The sequence below is a fragment of the Rhynchophorus ferrugineus genome, unplaced genomic scaffold (genome assembly GCF_030347505.1).
Source record: "Rhynchophorus ferrugineus isolate W39M unplaced genomic scaffold, kcgeb_rfMv2 rfM8, whole genome shotgun sequence".
NCBI lineage: Eukaryota > Metazoa > Arthropoda > Insecta > Coleoptera > Curculionidae > Rhynchophorus > Rhynchophorus ferrugineus.
Window position 1 is genome coordinate 4,952,802 of NW_027472587.1, and position 19,437 is coordinate 4,972,238.

The 19,437-nt window shown below is 30.6% G+C and overlaps 2 protein-coding genes across 13 annotated transcripts in view; both read right to left on the bottom strand.

Annotated features, from left to right (window-relative positions):
- The window catches only part of Cbp53E (Calbindin 53E), a 404,419-nt gene that overhangs the window by 79,705 nt on the left and 305,277 nt on the right, over positions 1-19,437 (bottom strand). For 10 of the 12 annotated variants that reach the window (XM_076411001.1, XM_076411003.1, XM_076411006.1 and 7 more), the window contains one exon: positions 7,797-7,849. The exons of the other annotated variants lie outside the window; for them this stretch is intronic. The gene's annotated coding sequence lies outside the window, so the exon portion shown is untranslated. The remainder of the gene's footprint in view (positions 1-7,796; positions 7,850-19,437) is intronic. 12 annotated transcript variants of the gene reach the window in all.
- Positions 1,105-3,740, bottom strand: LOC143200479 (B2 protein). The gene is made up of 2 exons (XM_076410914.1): positions 3,583-3,740; positions 1,105-1,621 (listed from the first exon to the last, which is right to left on the bottom strand). Exons 1-2 carry the CDS (start codon positions 3,631-3,633, stop codon positions 1,271-1,273), a joined length of 402 nt encoding a protein of 133 aa, XP_076267029.1. The 5' UTR covers positions 3,634-3,740; the 3' UTR covers positions 1,105-1,270.

Below are 19,437 nucleotides of genomic sequence, written 5' to 3' on the forward strand. Positions count from 1 at the left end.
ATATCCACTATTTTATAGCAATTCTAAAAATAAACTTTAAGAGCCATTTGTTAGTGAATTCAAAACTTGCTAAACATCCTGCTATTGTTGAAACGCGATGAGGTAATTATGAAAATTCAAAAAAGTATAATATCTAACTAAAATATAAAATTACATTCCTGTTAAGAAATTTAATATAAATATAATAATATATATATATATATATATATATATATATATATATATATATATATATATATAACTTATATCTTAATATAAGTTATATATAGGTTTATGTTGATTAGATATGTGTTTAATTGTTCAGAATTCACATGAGCATTTGCTTAAATTCGCGACGAGAGAAAAAATACTAACTGCTTTGAAGATATGGCAAATGCATAGTTAGTAACTGAAGAAATAAAAAATACAGTGATTAAATTAAAATGACTTGACAAGGAAATACGCAATCGAAGGAAGCAAGAAAGTAAAAAAGATTAAAATAAAATGGTAAATTGCTCTCTAATGAAAATAAAATACATTATTTGGATATACAGTTGTTAACTAAGTGGATTAGGCTTCCAGAGGACACCCTTACATAAAAAAACGCGCCTATAGTTCTACCTCATCGGTGGTGTCGAAGAGAGTTCAATGTAAATATAATTAAACTCTAATCTGTTAATTATTGTGGCTGTAATTGGCCCCAAATCTATATATGAGTTATTCCCTGTACACATAACTTTTTTCTATGTTTTGTTGCACTTAACGATGTCAATGAATGCTCATAATTTTTATTGCAATTTATATATTAATATCAATATATTATATACGATTTAGTAAGTCCATCGTTTCCATCTAATTCATAATTCTTTTCATCATAACATACTGATTAATATCTTTAAGTGCATATATACATTTTATTATTAATTAAAACAAAAACTCGTCTTTGTGTATTGATTTACACAGATAAGAGAGAAAATAATTTCTCTCGTAGATCTCAACATACCCACTACTTTATAGCAATTCTAAAAGTAAACCTTAAGAGCCATTTGTTGGTGAATTCAAAACTTATTATACATCTTGCTGTAGCTGAAACGCGAAGAGGTAATTATGAAAATATCACCAAAATATGCTTCAAATAAGTATAATATCTAACTAAAATATAAAATTACATTCTAGTTAAGAACCGATATCTAATCCTTGCATTATATAATTACTAGTTGAAATATATTCTGATTTGACTTTACAACGAAAAGTATCTTAATATAAGATTATAATATAATATTAATAATATCTATCCCATAATAGAATCTCTATTATCAGATATGCACTTGATGGCATTGAAAACAGTATCTTCGCTAGTATCTTTGTCCACAAGGCATTTATCCAGGGCATTATCAATTTTGGTTTCGTCTTTCAGCACTCTCATCATTCCAATTTTGATGCTGTCACGTTGCAAGTGGCCGTCTGCATCAATATAGTTTAATTTCTTTCCCAGGCAGATCAGATGTTGACGCATCATAGGATTATCTTCTATTTCACCCCCGATGGCGGCCATTATCATTTGGGGCGTGGCTCCGCTTTCAGTTTTGCATTCGTTGTTATAACGTAATAACATCTTAATTATTTCAGGGGGTAGTATAATCTGGGGAAAAATAGTCTTGTTACAATAACAATAAAATATAAAAAAATATTAAATATACAAATAAACACTTAAAATATTTTCATTATAATCATCATTCGTGGTAATTTATGATACTAACAATACTCGTAATAATACCGTGAAAAATGTGTCAGTTTATCCACGATAATTTTTACTTTACACTCTTTTTGTTCGAACTTGAAATTATAGCTGAAATAGATATATTTTCGCCGCCTATGTTGCTTTTAAAGGTCTCGGAACTCTGGACGACAAGCCAACGTATATTGCCAAAACAATAAACCGATAACAACTCATTTTAGAATAGAAATTTGTCACTGAATTTTATATTAATTTCAATAAGAAAAAATTATTATATTTTGGTTATAACGATAAAAATCTGTAAACTTTTAATTCTCGTCACCCGATTGTCATGAACATCACAGGTCCGATCTCGCTAAATATCTGTCTGCCAACCTCTATAAAATAAACATATCTGCTGATTCTCTATGCAAGATATGGGCTATCTAAACCATTCCTAGGAAGATGTTTGTTGGTTTTGATGTAGTATCAACCTGGACTGACTCACCAGGAATACTGTTTTAATTATATCGATGCTTTACAGATTTTTGACTGTATGTTTTGTTCTCTTTCGACTGACGGTCAATGAGGTTTTCTCGTTGGTGCCTAACCTCTAGTTTATTTAGCACACTGGAAAACCCCTATAATGTCTATTGGTCAGAAGGGAAGATTCTTGGCAGATGATCAGAGAGGGACGTGACACATGGAGAATCAAGAGGTTTCAAGTCCTCCACAATCATTAGAGGAACATAGTCTTCACCAATCGTTTACAGTCTTCCACAGTGGTCAAACACAATCTACCCCAAGCACCTACAGACCACATAGTCTTCGACAGTCTTCACAAGGCTGCTACTATAACTACAACATTCAAATGCCAAATCAAGGAATCGCACAATTTGTTTTAAGATTGTTGAAATAAAGTAATTTTTGAGATTGCCAGTTTTTATCTATACAGTCGAGAAGAAAAGACGCGCTACTATATCTATTCTGATATTCTTTTTTTCGACGTTTCCACTACAACAAAATCGAGCTTTTAGACTCTCCATAAGGTCATTTAAAGAGAAAAAAAGAGCTATAGAACCAAACCTATGTGGCACAAAACCTTCCTAATTTTTTAATTATTCAACTGGCCATAACAATGCATGTTCCTCTTGGTTAATCACTCAGCTGTAAGAGAATAACCTGGTTAGAAAGTTTAATGATATGGAATTGAAAGCAGCAAAATTGGATGGAGGCTGAGCTTAAAGGCAAAAACATTTTGCAGCTCCGATGGGAGTATCCTAAACAGCTATTTTCAAGCGTTTCAGCATAGGTCAATATAGGACATACATAGGTCAATGTATTAACGTATATACACTGATTATCCAGACATTATCCAAAAATTGTAACAGAGTACTTCGACAGATGATCTTGTCTGGTGGAATATAAAAGGATTTTTAATACAGGCTACTGAAATATACGTAAAAGGAATGAATCCCCAATGATTTCAAAATGGACAGTCGTGAAACAATATTTTCATTTTTCACTGATACTATATAAGTTAACCTTTCACTCTTTCAATTTTAATTTGGCGAAGGGTATAAAGCATAGCTTTCTTTTTCTATGTTGTTTAATTCAATGAAAAATGCTCAAAAAGATAGTTTTGTGAGAAATAATCTTCATCAAACGCATAGAGATATTTTATGGCCTTTATATAGAGATATCGGTGATTAAAATACAAGTAAGCATCTGATATATTCCAATCAGAAAGAAAACAAACTGAATCAGTAAGAAAAGTGGCACATTGAAATCAAAAATCGTAATGCAGTAAATAACTAGAAGTGGAATTTAGGTTAGGACATAAAATTAGTTTGACATACTGTGAAGAGAAAAATTTAACAACGTACCTGAGCTACAACTATGGTAACAGTGAACAGCACTAGCAGCAACTTCATCATTTACCAGTTACTAATTCCTATATTCATCACAAATTCGGTACTATATAAAGCAATATTCTACCGGAAAATTACTAATTATGTATCATTATTACATATGTTTAATTTTTATTGAATTATAAAGATTCTCTACCTAAATATATGCTGCAGTTGTACATTAATGAGGTTTTAATTAATACTTTTGTTTTTTTATCTGATGTAATGCAACTGTGAGTTATTGCCGGTGACCTGGTATTCGTAAGCAATTGAAAAATTAATAATTCTGTATATATAGTATAGTTATCTCACTGTCATTAGATTTGATAATACATGCCTTTAATAACGTTTAGTAATACTTGCTGAATATCATTGATGGAATATTAGTGTACTAAGTTTATAACAGTTTCCACTGGGGTTTTCACTCTTGCGCAGAAACGAACAATGAATTGAAAATTTCCTTTATTTGTTGGCTTAGAATATTTCAAATATGATGTGAGAAAAAGATTAATTTTATGATTATAAACAAGCCATATTTTTGTTAAAAATATGGCTTGTTTATTAATTGTTTATTTATTGTTTATTAATTTAATTATTATTATTTAATTGTTTATTAATTAAATACATCGGATAATGTAAAAAATAAAGCCATATTTAAATAGAAATTGTGCTCGAGATCTATTTCGAGAACAAACGAACATTTCAGCTATTTACAAGTGTTTGTATCGATATCTAACATTTAATTTTTTTTATAAATCACTGGAAATTGACTTATTAAATGTACATTTCTATGCAAACTAATTTCATCACTTAATCTTTTGATAGTTTATAATGTTAATCAATAACATGTTTTAAATCATATTTATTTATTTGTATTATTAATTTTACAAAAAAGTATTAATATATATTTACAAATATACAGTGTATTAAAATAGCTGAGGTTTAAGTGGTCAATAGAAAGAATCAGCCATATATTCTAAAATAATATGACGAAATATTAACTTTTCCTCTTGTGAATAGTAGAATCCTCTTTTATTACATATCAGCAGTAACCTGCTAATATTTTAGCATCCTATCTTCTATAACGCTCTTCTGTCTGTTTTATATTCTGATGATAACTTTCACCTTGTTCGTCACTCATCATTCCAAGATTAAGGGAGAAAAATGGAAATGGGAATGCAAGAAACGTAATTTTAAAGACATTCTGCACCCCATTGTTTTAATTTCTGTAACAAGTCATTCACTAAAAACTCGACATTTTTAGCTTTAAGATTGCTTAGAGATCCACGAATTAGTTTCTTCAGAGATAACCAAGGTGAGTGAGAGATAATTGGCGGTAAGATTTTCATCGAATTCATTGATTTTTATAAGTTTCCTTATTTGTGGGCTAATGACAATGGGTTCTTTTAATTTAGCGTCATCATCAACAGTCCCATGGCCTTGACAACATTTTTACGGGTTGAAGAATCATTTTCTTGTGGAATAAATAATTTATATATAACATTTGATTTAACACAAACAAAGTCTGTTCTATTCGGCCAATTTTTAACTTCATAGTGGTTTTTAGTGTCTCTATTGTCTCACAAGCAGAGAGTAGAACAATATCACTTGGAATCTCCCTATAGTCCAAGCAATATAGCAACAACTTTTAAATCAGCAAGAACTTTTCATTTCTATTATTTGTATTTGAGTAAGTCTAAAATTAGTTTCGTGTTTTCATACTTTTCTTTTAAAATCACTGTATATGCAATAGGTATGGAAGGATATCGGCTGCCATTCAGGAATAATACAGCTATTATGAGTAAATTGTTAGACAACCATAACATAGGCACTGTTTTTAACAATGGAAAAAGGAATTCAAAACACGTAATTCTATGTATGTTAAAAGAATTATGATACATGAACTGATGTTCAAAGATTACAATGGTTTTCAACAAATGTCTAACAGCTGTTTCATTTTTTTACGTAATCTGCATGTTCTTGGGCATGATAAATCCTAAAATGCCATACTCTTTGTTAAAGGACGACATGTTTCTTAAAACTTTGGATAAATATATTAAAAGAATTATAACATTTATATAGATGAAAATAGACTTAAACATTATTATTTTATTTACAGAGCATTATCAACACATATTTTTTTGTTTTATTTTTTTTGTTAATATACTTGTAGTAATTCACATTAAAACTCTTTGAACATTTTCGCTTGTAGGAAGAATCTGGAAGGTTTCTCTGTGTGGATGCCCAACAATAGCCTAATATCATTGAGATGCTCCATTTTCTTTAATATATTTGCTGTATCATTGTTATATTTCTTTAATAGGTTCTAGTGAAATCGTTCACCTTGCTCTTCCGGAAAGGCAACTTAAACTTGAATTCCGTTTAGTATTCTCTTGACGATTTGTTTGTAGTTAGGGTCTTTATGCTTGCCTAAAAAATTCTCGATGACCTTCTCAAAAGCAATCTACCCTCTTTGGGAATCTGTCATGGTCGTGATGAATTATGGACCAGTCTGGAATTTCTTTCATATTATTTTCGTTTACAGCGTACCAAAATTCGTAGAAATCAGTTGAAAAACACTCAGATAGCGTTTATGTTTCAGACTTGTGCTATTAGTTATTTTAATATTATTGAGTTATTACAGGATTAAGAGTTTTGCCATCGAGTGCTGTAAGAATATTTGGCTATTAGACAGGGCGACGATTGCTAGCAAGGACAATAGTTTTGATTCGTCGTAACGTTGGTTTGATGAGTCATATCGCAGTAAAGTTTTATTTAGGTAAACAAGTTTCCAATCATCATTTTCCAATCATTATTACTAATAATGTAAAACTGTATTGCTCCTCATCGAAGACATTTCAGTAAAAGCAAAAACGTAACATTGAAATTGAAAAAATGTTAATGGTGATAAAATTTTGATATATAGTAGACAAATGTACACTTACCATGAAGTTTATACAACTCTCCTTTATACTGACTTAGAGTTTCAACTTCACCTATTACTTCGTATTACTTTATCTGAACTTCATTTACTTTCTTTACAGTATTTAAAGACAATCGTGATGTAACAGAAGATTTACTTCGTTCTTGTCGACCATTAATGTCTTCAACTGAAGTTATCATCGCTAAAGTCAAGAAAATATGGAATGAAAATCGTCATTTAAAAGTTTTAGAGAAAGGGCCAAGTTTGTAGAAAGAAAACTCGTGAGATTTGTATCACGTTAATGCATCATCCCACAAGGCTATTATTGTGAACGAATTTCTCTTCAAATATCATCAAATTTCATCAAACAATCGAATTTAGCTGATTCTAGAAAATAAGCTTAAAATATATAATTATGATAATTATGTTAAATTATTCGTTGATAGTAAAATGTTTTATTTCATTATTAATATTTTATATACAAATTTACTTTGTTATTATGGTTTTAACATTCTCTATATAACATAATAGTTTTTCCTTCTAGTATTATTGGGTTAGTCAGTATAACCAGACGCCAGTCATAGAATGTGCATTGTAAATTGCATGTTCCACCATTTGTACTTTGATTTCAAAGAATCTGCTGCCCATGCCCATCAATCATTTTTATGAACTTAGTGTGATGATACTCCATCATATCCCAATATTCGGTTGTGGTCCACATGATATAAATGTGACTATTTTAATATTAATTCTATGTAATTGTAACTGCCCAAAGGTCGACATTTCCTTACCGATCGAAAATTATAAAAATTGTTGAACAAAAATTCACCTTAAGTTCTCAAGGAAATGCACAACCTTGTTGTACATACCGGAGAAGTGTAGTATATTACTAGCTGCTAAATCCTGAATAAACCTGTAGTTACAGATATCTATCGAGGTCAACTGAACAAACTGAATGACATAGTTTTCGCAAAATAGGCCAGCAATAACAAGTAACAGTCGCAAATTCATCTTCTTGCACGAAAAAGCTGGCCCACAGGTTGGAAGAAGTTCTGCCAGAACTGTTGTAGAAAGTGATGGAAAACAATTTTATTATAACAATTTCTCTTAACAAATACCATTTTAATGTAAAAAATTATCAAAATATATGTAAATAATTCATAACTATTAGTCATCATAACACAACTTATTTTTAAATAATAGTTAAATCACGTCTTAGAGATAGTCTATGTTAAATATAGATAATAATAAAGTAGTATCAACTTACCTTTCAAAAAGCTCCCAACAAGGTGTGAAAATAAATTAGACTCTCTCCGATATCTGCAAGAAATATAATATTTCTTAAGTACCGAAAAAAACTAATGAGAAAAAAAGGAAATACGATATTATAAAACTTCACAAGAGAAATATGTTTGTTATGGCTATGGAGTAATAAGAGAATATATAAAAACCTTCATTTTAAAAAAGGAACTTCAGTTAAATGTGACATTTTGTTATCTCCCCGAATATACTTCTGCTACATCAATATTGTCGGCTTTTTTATTCGTTGGGTTTTACTGTAATATGCCTGAATGAGATAAAAGGAATATAACTAGATGAATATCGTATTATATGGCATCCTTTGATTTAGTATTTTTCCCGTCTCTTTATCCTGGCCAATCTCGTACAGATCACTGTGAACACTTTTGAATAACTCGACTCAGATGTATGGTATCCGACCAAATAATGGTTATAGTAATCTTAGAAAATATCATATGTTATTGTATATTTTACTGATATATTGTCAAATGAATACAGTTATGATATTCGTTATATTTATTACATACATTTATATTTTCTCATGGAAAAAAATTTAATATCATACACGTGTTGGAAATAAAGTGACTTTATTCTTGTATGCAATATTTGTTTGTGTCACTATCAGGAATGACTATAATGTATTGTTAGTAATCGTTTGTCGACTAACTTACAATTTCTTTCTACAATGACTTAAAACTAGGTAAAATATTTAACTAGACAGACTCATTGGACCTCGCTTAGTCTCTAATAGCAAAATAAAGTAAAAGTTAAAAGTACTGAAAAGTGCTCTTTCATTTAGCTCTCTTACCATTTAGTACAAATCACTACAAAATTATGCAAGATCACACGGTTTGGTTCTCTTGAGTCCAAGTCCTAGTTCAGAGTTATATAAGAGTTGCAACACTTCGGTGTTAACAAGGGAGTGCAGTGTTTCCTCAAAGTAATAAAATCAAAGTGTAAGTAATTACGTGACTTATTCTTGTATAATGTTAATAATACTTCTCCTAGAACATAAGTTTTAGTACTTGATTCTACAGTAGCAATTTATTATGTACGGACAATTAAAATGTTCTTTTTCTCTCTGATAGTCTTATTCTAACGAAGTTTTGAATATAGTTATAGGTCAATTCAATTCAATATGCACTCATTTACTATCGATATCCATATCTGGGTCTACTTATTTATATTATACGATAGATAATATACTCTAAATGACTTACGTATGTGCAAAAGTTACTGTAAAATTAGTCTAACTACAATATTATATTGGGGAGATAATTTCGGATATATCTTATTAGTTAAAGTTTAAAGTTACATATTTCTAGTGGTACTTATTAAGCGAAGAAATACTACGCGTGTATGAAATGGTACTAAATCACACGTTATTGCGATTAGGAGAATGGAGATTTTCTTTGCTGATATTGCTTTTTCCTTTGAAGAAGAAAGTAAATATCTAAGATAACCATTTTTTGACTTGTAAGTTAGTAACGTTCACATTTATATAGCAAAAGTAATGGAACTTGTTTAAATAAGAGTTTGTTACCCCATTTTTTGTAAATCTATCAAACTTATTTGTAGACCCTATATTTGAGAAACTTTCTTTTATTATGATTAGTTTCGTGTTATGTCGGCGAAAAAGCTATTTCAGTATCTCGTACTACAATGTTGAGAACAAAAGGTATATTGATTTTTCCTAATGGACAGTTTTTAAAAGGCGTACATATCTATAATACTTATTTATTTAAGTCATAATATGCCTATTTGAAAAGCTACATACCATAAAATATCCTAGTTATAAAGCTAGGGTCATTTATTTATTTAGTTGAAAGTTTTGTGGTAGTTAACTGAGCTTTCAGGGGTCATTCTTGTCATATTTTCAAGGGAAAAATACAGGACAGGCTTGTCAAAAGTTATTATTATCAATATATTATGTATGGTGCTTACAAAATTGTATGGGCCTTATGGAGACGAGTAATTATTTCAAACATCAGTATCAGAACTGATTTTCACATTTTCGCTCCGTAAATTTTGATGCGAACAAATCGATGACATTTGCTGAAACTTGCTAAACTATCGACTTTACCATCAATAACTGATGGCTAAATTTGGAAACATGAACGAAAAAGAGAAATTGTTTTATCTCGAACCCATTATGCATGGTTTAATTCTTCTACTTCAATTAGCACGCCTTGCAACGCGCATTTATAGACATGTTGATATAAAATTCCAGCTAGGAGTTTAATTTGAGTTACTGAAGCTTGAAACATTTCAACTTTTTGGTGATTCGGCTCTTAGCAACTCAATTGAAAAGTCCCTGGCCTACCGTAGAAAAACAAATTTTTTTGGCAAAATTAGTTTTTTTTAATCAATATAATTCCCTTCATGGGTGATACACTGATTATAGCGACCCTTCAACTTTTCAATAGCATTTTTATAGTACGATTTGTACTTTGCTTCAAAATAGGCCTCAGTTTCGGCAAGCACCTCTTCATTCGACGAAAGTTTCTTACCAGCAAGCATTATTTTGAGATTTGAGAACAGAAAATAGTCGCTGAGTGTCAGATCTGGAGAATACGGTGGATAAGGAAGCAATTCTAAACATAATTCATGGATTTTTACCATCGTTTTCGCTGACTTGTGACACGGTGCATTGTCTTGTTAAAGCAGCACATTCTTTTTTTTAAATCCACCAATTTTCATCCACTGTCACATATCTACGCAAAAACTCGGGTTTATTACGCTTGATCATCTTCAAATACTGCTTCGAATCATCAACTTGTCTTTGGTCAAAGGTGAGCTCGCGCGGCACCAACTTTGCATAGAGCTTTCTCGTACCTAAATATCCGTGAATGATGTGATTTCATTCAATTTCAATTTACGGTAATTCAAAATCATTTTATGGATTTTTTAAATGTTTTCGTCGGTAACAACATCTTTTGGGAGTCCGCTGCGTTCACCATCTTCGGTGCTTATTTCACCACGTTTAAACTTAGCATACCAATCCTTGATGGTTGATTTTCCTGGGGCAGTGTATGGAAACTCGGCATCAAGACAAATGTTTGCTTCAACTGTATTTTTTCCCTACAAAAAGCCTTATTTATCAACACGCAAAATTCCTTTTTATCGATTTTTTCACAATAACAAAAGTTGCTTCACTCAAAATGCTATAATTCAGAAACTAATGATCGCCAGGGACTTTTCAGTTGACTTGTTATATATGGTCGTTCGTAATAATTGCATCTGATATCCCTTAGTTTATTTTCATCTAACAAATCCCAAAATAACTGGTCCAGATTACTGTACAGTTCAAACGTACCAAAATAAAGTATCCACTATTAATTATTCCTGCAGCCTTACTGCACACGCATTACAGTCTATATCTGTATAAGATGGCAGCTACAGCCACGAAATATATTTGTACTGTTAATAGTAACCTCGGCCAGAAAAATGTTGGTGTGTTTGCAATTTTGGAAGTTATTTTAAATTAATAATACAGTTAGAATTTAAAATTGCTCTCTAACGATTATCTATATGTTACAAAAACGGTTATATATTAGTTTTTTTTTCAATATAACCTTTATAAAAACTCGCAACTTAAGCCACGCGAAACCTCGACGAGAAGAATTGATACGGCATGAGTCGTTGATCCTTGATAATACTCGCAGTTCGCTCGTGTTTATGAGCCGAAGGAAATTTCTTCTCGTTTATCTTCTGTCAATCACCGGCTAGCAGAATAAAAATAAGCGGGTCGACGATCCCCGAAACTACACGAAAAAAAGTGCTCTAGTCACGGCCAAGGTAGTTCGACTTGAACTTTTTGAACTTATTTACCAATAGATCAGAACGGACGATTTGAATGTATAACGCAGAAAAAAAGCGGCACTCATATTATAAGAAAAAAAAACGAGTTTGCTAATTGTGAGCGTCGATATTACCGTTAAAAAACAACCAGTGCCGGTCTTGTGTTTTCTATCTTGTGTGTCCATCGATTGATGAGTTATCTACGGAGGAAATATGATTGTGGTCGTAAATTGGACCAAACTAGTTTTACGATTTCAATATTGTAGCACTTTTTGAATCTTAACGCTTCATATTCTATATTGGATATATTAATATTTATGACAGTTAAGATTCTCGATTATAATATAACAATATTACTAATTCTAGAGACCAATTACATGTTTTATTATATACAGTATGCGACAAAACTTTAACACACATTTCGGTTGGAATACGTTAGTTAAATGTTCTGCGAATAATTCAGCTATTTCATGGTATAGTCGAACCTATTCATTTTTTTATAACATCTTTATAAGAGTTGCTTAGTACAATCTTAATTATAAATTCATTTATTATTACATTTCATTTGAACTTGGATTAATTCACAAGCAAGACGAGAAAATAGTTTATTCTAAAGGTATACAGGTATTAGTTCGCTTCAATCTCCTGACATCCTGCGCGCTCTCCAGTAGTTGTATTGCTTCCAAGTTAGTATGATTAGTAATCTCCTTTCGTGTTTCAATGCAAAATCTTGGATAAGTTCGTTATCTAAGGATAATCCATTTGATTTCCAGGTCATCGTGCAGTTCTTCTTTTGGTAATGAATCGAAGAACTTTGTTTTGACAGTGTTGTATGACTAGTTGATTTGAATTTTTAATGGAACTCCATATTTGCGAACCATAAATCCGAATTGGTTTTATAATTGTCTTATAAATCAACCTCTTTGATTTTAGATCAAGTTGAGAGTATCTTCCGACTAACCAGTATAGTTGTTTTATTTTGGTTCAGATGTGTTTTTATTGTAAAGTTAAAAAATAATTAAATATTATTTTGTCTATAGCATTTCTGGTTCTCTAGAAGCTTTTCGTCTTTTCTATCAATTCCGTAAATTCAAGGAGGTAAATGACTTCAAATTCTGATTTCTCTCTTGATGTTGTGGTAGATTATTTTGCAGCGGATTGAATTTGTTCAATTATATTTCGAGTTTGCTGTTCAAAATCGTCCATACTATTGTGTCTTATCTTTAAATTGATTTATTATTTATTTATCTATTATAGGTCCAAACGTGTCCCTTATGTAATATTTTTTTTTCAGTTTATATTATTAGTAAGGATCCCTAGAAAAAAAGAGTCGAATAGTTAGTAGTTCATGACTGATTTGATGAAATACGAGAAATAAAATACTTTCTGAATGTCCGATGTATTTAGTGCACAATCAAAAGACTTGGATTGAATCTTTTTGGATCAAAAGTCACTGAAGCCAAGTTCTAGCAATATTGTATTAGAAATTAAGATATCATCAAAGGTCTAAGACTACCAACTATGAGCGAATAAATCAAACGGTTTGCGAAAACATACGCACAAAAATTGTTTTAATATAAAAACGTTGAAGTACTGCTAGTGCGAGAGCATATCCATCAAAAGTTAATTAAGTTTAGATCTGATATTTATTATTATTTAATCGATGTCATGGGAGCATCCGCATAGCCATATATTTCAACATATCTAATTCTATTAGTTCGGTTCCAATATTTTATATTCTAAATATTATAAATATTTTGTTTTTATCCAGTAAATACTAAAACTAACAGGCAATAAATATCCTCGAGATATACTGGTATTCCTAAATCCAGAAAGCAACCGAAAAAGTTTTGGGGAAAGCAAACCTGCTATCTTCTCTGATCTGCCCTTCTAGCAGACTTCTCATCTCCACCAAATGCTTATATTACAAGATTTTATATCGGTCCGTATTCCTCTACGGATCTAATGTCTACTTCAAGTTTGTTACATCCAACCAGGTGAAAAGGCTTCAAGTTTTTCAAAATATGCTCCTCAGGAGAACAACGCTCTACGGCTTGCCAGAAATAATCAAATTCATGACACTCCAGAAATCAGCACTTCATATCTCAATAATTCCACAAACAACATCTAGTTCTTCTGAAAACGCGCTTTTTCGCGAGCTGGTCGACATGTTGGGAGCTTAGCATCGCATCACCGCTCCCTCTTTTTCAGGCTGAAACGACCTCAACCATCGCTGCAGTCATAACTTTTGCCGCCATACGACAGTATTCTGTGTTTCGTCGGGTGCTCGTCCCCAATAACGGTTGCTCGGTTAGCATTTTACTATGCATTGTTCTTTGAGATTGGTAGAAAAACAAGTTTTGTGGAAATTAACATAAAACTAATTCGACTTTTGTATGACGACAAATATTGTATCGTTTTTTAACCCTAAAATATGCGATATACTTTTTTGTTATATTTTAGATTCCTTTTTACCAATTATACTTTATCTGAACTGGATCTATTGTTCAATATGGGCTCCGAGCCATGATCCTTAACAAGGCAGTCAGCCTACAGCCTGACGAGTGACTAACTTAGCCAACCCATAAGATATCTGGTTTTACCCAGCTTGGTTACTGCTGCGACTAGAAGGATTTTTCTTGGCGAATTTTGGACTCTCAACAATTACAAAAGTAAATTTGCAACCTTGCTATAACAATTAAAGGTCATCCTGTCACCGTAACTACTGCGCCATCTGAGATGGCTTCATTGTTAGTGTTGTATATGTTAGGTAGAAAATGTGATGAACTAAGAGATGGAGATTTAGTAATCGGTTATCTGAATGAAATAATGGCCAGAAGTTAAAAATGTAAAATATTTCATTTTTGACTTTTCAGAAAAAAAAGTAAGAATAAAAATAGTTGGCGTCAAATATCTTGAAAGTGTTTAGTACTTTTTATTCAAACAGTTAAGTCATTTTCTTATATTAAGATTATTATGTTATTATCTTATAATTAAGATTAATGTAATCACATCAGCTATAGTATAGATAGCTAGTTCTAAGCTAAAAAAATGAAACGCAGAAATGAACTATTAGCAATTAAAATAACATTTTACAATAATGTAAATAATGAAATGCATAGAAACAATAAATTTGTGAAAAATTTAAATATTGAAAATATGCTCTAACGAAATTATTTATACAAATATTTATTTAATACTTGATACAATATAACAACACACGAACGTTCTAGATTAAATAAATAATTCTGGTTTTTTGATACAGGAGATTTACATATGTTAATAAACCGATCTACATATAATATTAAAGCCGGCTAGCATATTTTTGTCAAACATATCTATGTATACGTACGTGTTGATTAAATCGTACACACATAAAAGCAACATTAAAATATTCAATAAAATGAAATTTACATAAATCTCTGATGCACGAATAAACATTCATGTTGTACCGACTGATTTATTCCATTGTATATGCGAAATATTTAATGTTATTTCGATATTTGACGAAATAGCGAATAATACGTTGGGTAGTTGTGTTTTAAGTCAAAATACGTGATGAATTTAATTGTAATGAACATAATATATATATATATATATATATATATATATATATATATATATATATATATATATATATATATATATAAATATATCGCACACACAGAATCCCTTATGTGTTGTCTTCTTTCCTACAATTGAGTGAGGATATTCATTCCAGAACTGTCTGGATTTATGGAAAGAGGCATTGTCGAAAATAACAGCTTCGGTTTGTGTGAGCTCGATCCGACATATTGAAGAAGAAATTGACAAATGGTAGAGCAAGTTTTTATTAGATTGGAAATAAACAGCTTAGTTATTAACTTGACTAGTATTTCTAAAAGTGACTGTGATAGACTAAAACTTTTTGGATGTTGGTTTATGATTTAATGCTGACGATTACCAAGACAGGGTGATGAAAGAGGAAACCACTAAAGGTCAGTATATAATATATTTTAATTGTAGGGAAATGTTGTTATAGAAAGTGAAAGCTTTATGAGCATGTGTGTTATCGTTCAGAATAAATATGAACTTTTGTTTAACATGTATGAGTAGAGAAATAACACTAACTGTTTTGCAGATATGGCAAATATATTAAAGACAATGCAGTGATTAAATGTAGTTTTATCCAGAGAATTGTATACTTATAGTAAAAGGATAAACTAAAGAGAAATATAGTAATGTCATAATGACTCTACAAGGATACATTGTATCGAAAGAAACAAGAACTGAAAATAAAACATAAGTATGCTCTCTAATAAAAATAAAATACATTACTCAGATATACAATTGTTAATTAAGTGTATTAGGCCTTCGGGGGATACCACTACATACAAAAACGCGTCTAGAACCCCAATGATATTAGTGTGGAAAAAATGTATGTATGTATAATAAAACAAATCTAACCTATACATTATTGTGGTAATAAAATTTATTGTAGTTTTAAGTTCTTCGATAATAAGTGCATTTGATGTACTCTAATATTAAAATAAATTATATTTAATAGAATATTTGTTCAATTATTTTATTTATATTAAAATTTTCTTATATGTCAGATCCTAAATGTACTAAAACTTAGAGTAGCGGCAACAATGCGACTGCGAATAAATCATATATGCATTATTGATCAAATATGCAAAGATAAAAAATGGTGCTGAGCTATAATCTTATATGTACACCAAGCCTTGGATAGGGTTTGGAATGCGGGACTTACCAACAAATTTCAGAAAATATTACCGAAGCAACACAAGCTCTTAAACTACATAAACCAATAAGATAAATTTTCAAACAGAATCTTTAGAACCAAGCAATGGGAAGTCTACTATAAGTTACTATAGTATATAATAATTACAGTAATATTACATTTATAGTAATATTATAATATTACTGAAAAGTGAAACCAATTGTACTAGAAAAAATTTTATTCATATAATTAGTGGGATATCCTAGAAATGGAACATATCACCATGGTTACATTTGCTGATAATGCTGATAATGGAGAATAAAAGTTAATATTATCATCCCTTATAGCAACAATCCTAGGTATCTTGACGAATCTCAATACAAAACGCCGTTGGAGGAATCATATTTAAAATAAATGAATATAAATGGATCGGAAATATTTGGAAGAAAATCTTAATGATCCATAGATAAAACATTACTATTGTATAACCCATTTTTAAACCCGATTTTGACCAATAAAATCCAGATATGTTTGGCGAAACGTAACATCTGAATTCTAAGAAGTATCGTAGATACAACTAGAAACAATAGGAATTGTTTTTTTTTGTTTGGAACCAAGATCTCTGGATACCAACTGTTACTCAGGAAAAGAGAGAATGATATGAATATATGCATATGAAAGTGTACGTGAGCAGAATGCACTGTGAGGAGCAGAAAATCTCTTAAAGTATGTAATGATGGCAAAACATTCATACCCTGGCTTAGTTAAGTAGCAGTTCTTCATGAGTGAATCACTTTGTTAATCACTTAATGTTTATCAAGTAGTTTCCAGGTTTGCTTTCGCATTTTCTTTTCCTTTACCTTTTTACCGATTTTTACTTGAAAGTACAATACTTTAGCAATAGCACTTCAATCAATTGCATCGAATGTTTTCTATGTGCATTACAGCCTTCTATTGATACAGTTGGTTCACATGTCTAACGATGTCCAATCATGTCGATATATTTATAAGAGAAGACTAAATGATACACGTACATTTTTTGTTTTTGGAATTCATATACAATACAGTAGCAAATGTGTTATTTCTCCTCATCATAATCCTTTATTTTGTGAAATAAGGTAACTTAAATAATACTGCATCTGACCCTTCCAAAATCACGGCAATTTTTCGCTTTTAAATACAATTTTAAGCTGAAAAATACAACTATATATAAATACACGAGTAATGGACATTGTTTTTTTTATAAACTGTGACTAAAATATTTTTAGTTAACTATTATGTTCTATACTAAACGCTACCAATAATATTTTATATTGTTAAAGTACAACATCTGAACTTTCTGCGAATCTTTCTTACAATCTTTATTTCAACTTGGAAACAAAAGTTCAGTATTGAATCGCAAATTATTTAGCCTTGAAAACCAAAACCTGTGCAATAGCCTATTTATTACGGTTAAAAGAATACAACTAAATAGAAAGCAAAGAAGAACAAAAAATAATTCTGGAATATTAGTTATGGTAAAGATAACATTCAGTTGTGTAAACTGACATTGAAGTAATTGCACTAACAACAAAATAATTTCTTATTAAACAACTATATATGGGAATGCTCGTTAAGCTGTATCTCTATTGGTTTAGCTACATTGAAAACATACAATGATAAAAATTAGTTTATTAAGCCACATAATTACAATAATTTACTTTTTTCAGACAATCGTGCGCAAGTAATAAGAGCTGCTGCACTGCTCCTTGTATATAACATTTATTATTATATATTAGATATTAAACAGTCTTAGCCACACTAGGGTATTATTTATTGAACACAGACTAGGTAATTAAACAGAAAAAGATTACTTATAATGAAAGTAACAAATAGTGAGAATATAGCAGAAACTAAATAAAATGTTACATACATAGTTAGTATATGTAGAGAGATTCTATTTAAGCTAACGTAGAAATAAATTGAAGGGAATGAACATCCTATAACTTTTCAAGCAGTTTTTTTTGAATATTTCTATATATTTATGGAGAATCGTGTTACGTGTTATTCAAAATTAATATTAATAATTTATATGGGACTGGGGGTGGAACTGCACCTATAAAATTTTTAAATGATTGATACTTTATTTAAAGGATTATAGCTAATTGTCCTAGAAAAACAACTTAGTTAAAACAGCAATAAATTAGAAAGAAAATTAGACCGGTTTGTCTTTTCGTAAAGAAATAAGTATTTCTCGTGAAAGAACGAATTAAAATACAGTATCCAAACTATTTTCAATAACTAGGGTCTCTTCCTTTTATCTGGAAGTTACCTCATCGGAATAGTACCTTATCTGTTTTTATCCAATTTTTTGGTTTCTTTGTATGACACATAGAGGCTGATCAGACAGCTTATGTGTTTTTATTTGATTTAAATAGTAATCAGGGGAAGCAATGTCGTCTAACCGTTGACAATTTCTGATGGTCATGCTGTTTCATTTCGTTAGGTCTGTGGAAAAATTATCTTTAGAGATGATACAAAACATCAGATGAATTACCCACCGAAAATTTGATCAGGTGGTACGATTTGGTGTGGATCTTGCCAACAACTGCTTTGTTTTCACCCAGATTGAACGATTTGCGACTGTTGCGATTTGTGACGTCTTCAGGATGACTATAGTAAGAGTTTCTATGGAGGTTATGCGTGAACGACTTGACGGCATTTTTATCTCTGGTCAAGAACATGTGAATTTGCCAACAAAGTCTTCAATTTGGTTGGCGTAGAAAGATTAATAACATATATAGAACTCGTTTTATTTCTTATATAAAATCTCTATATATCGATGAAACTTTTACGTAGGTTGGTTCTAGATACATATTCTGTACAACTAGCTTCAGATCTCTCCATTATAATGCTTAATAAGCAGAGAATGATTGTATGCCATTTACCGTAATTATTAACAGTATAATTCTAACACCTATATTAAATAGCTACTTTTTCATGGTTGTTTGTTTCTACTAATCTTCATTTTTATTTATAAAGGCTATCTCAAAGACGGGTCTTTCGCATTGTAAACTTGATTTCGATATACCTATCAATTTTAAGT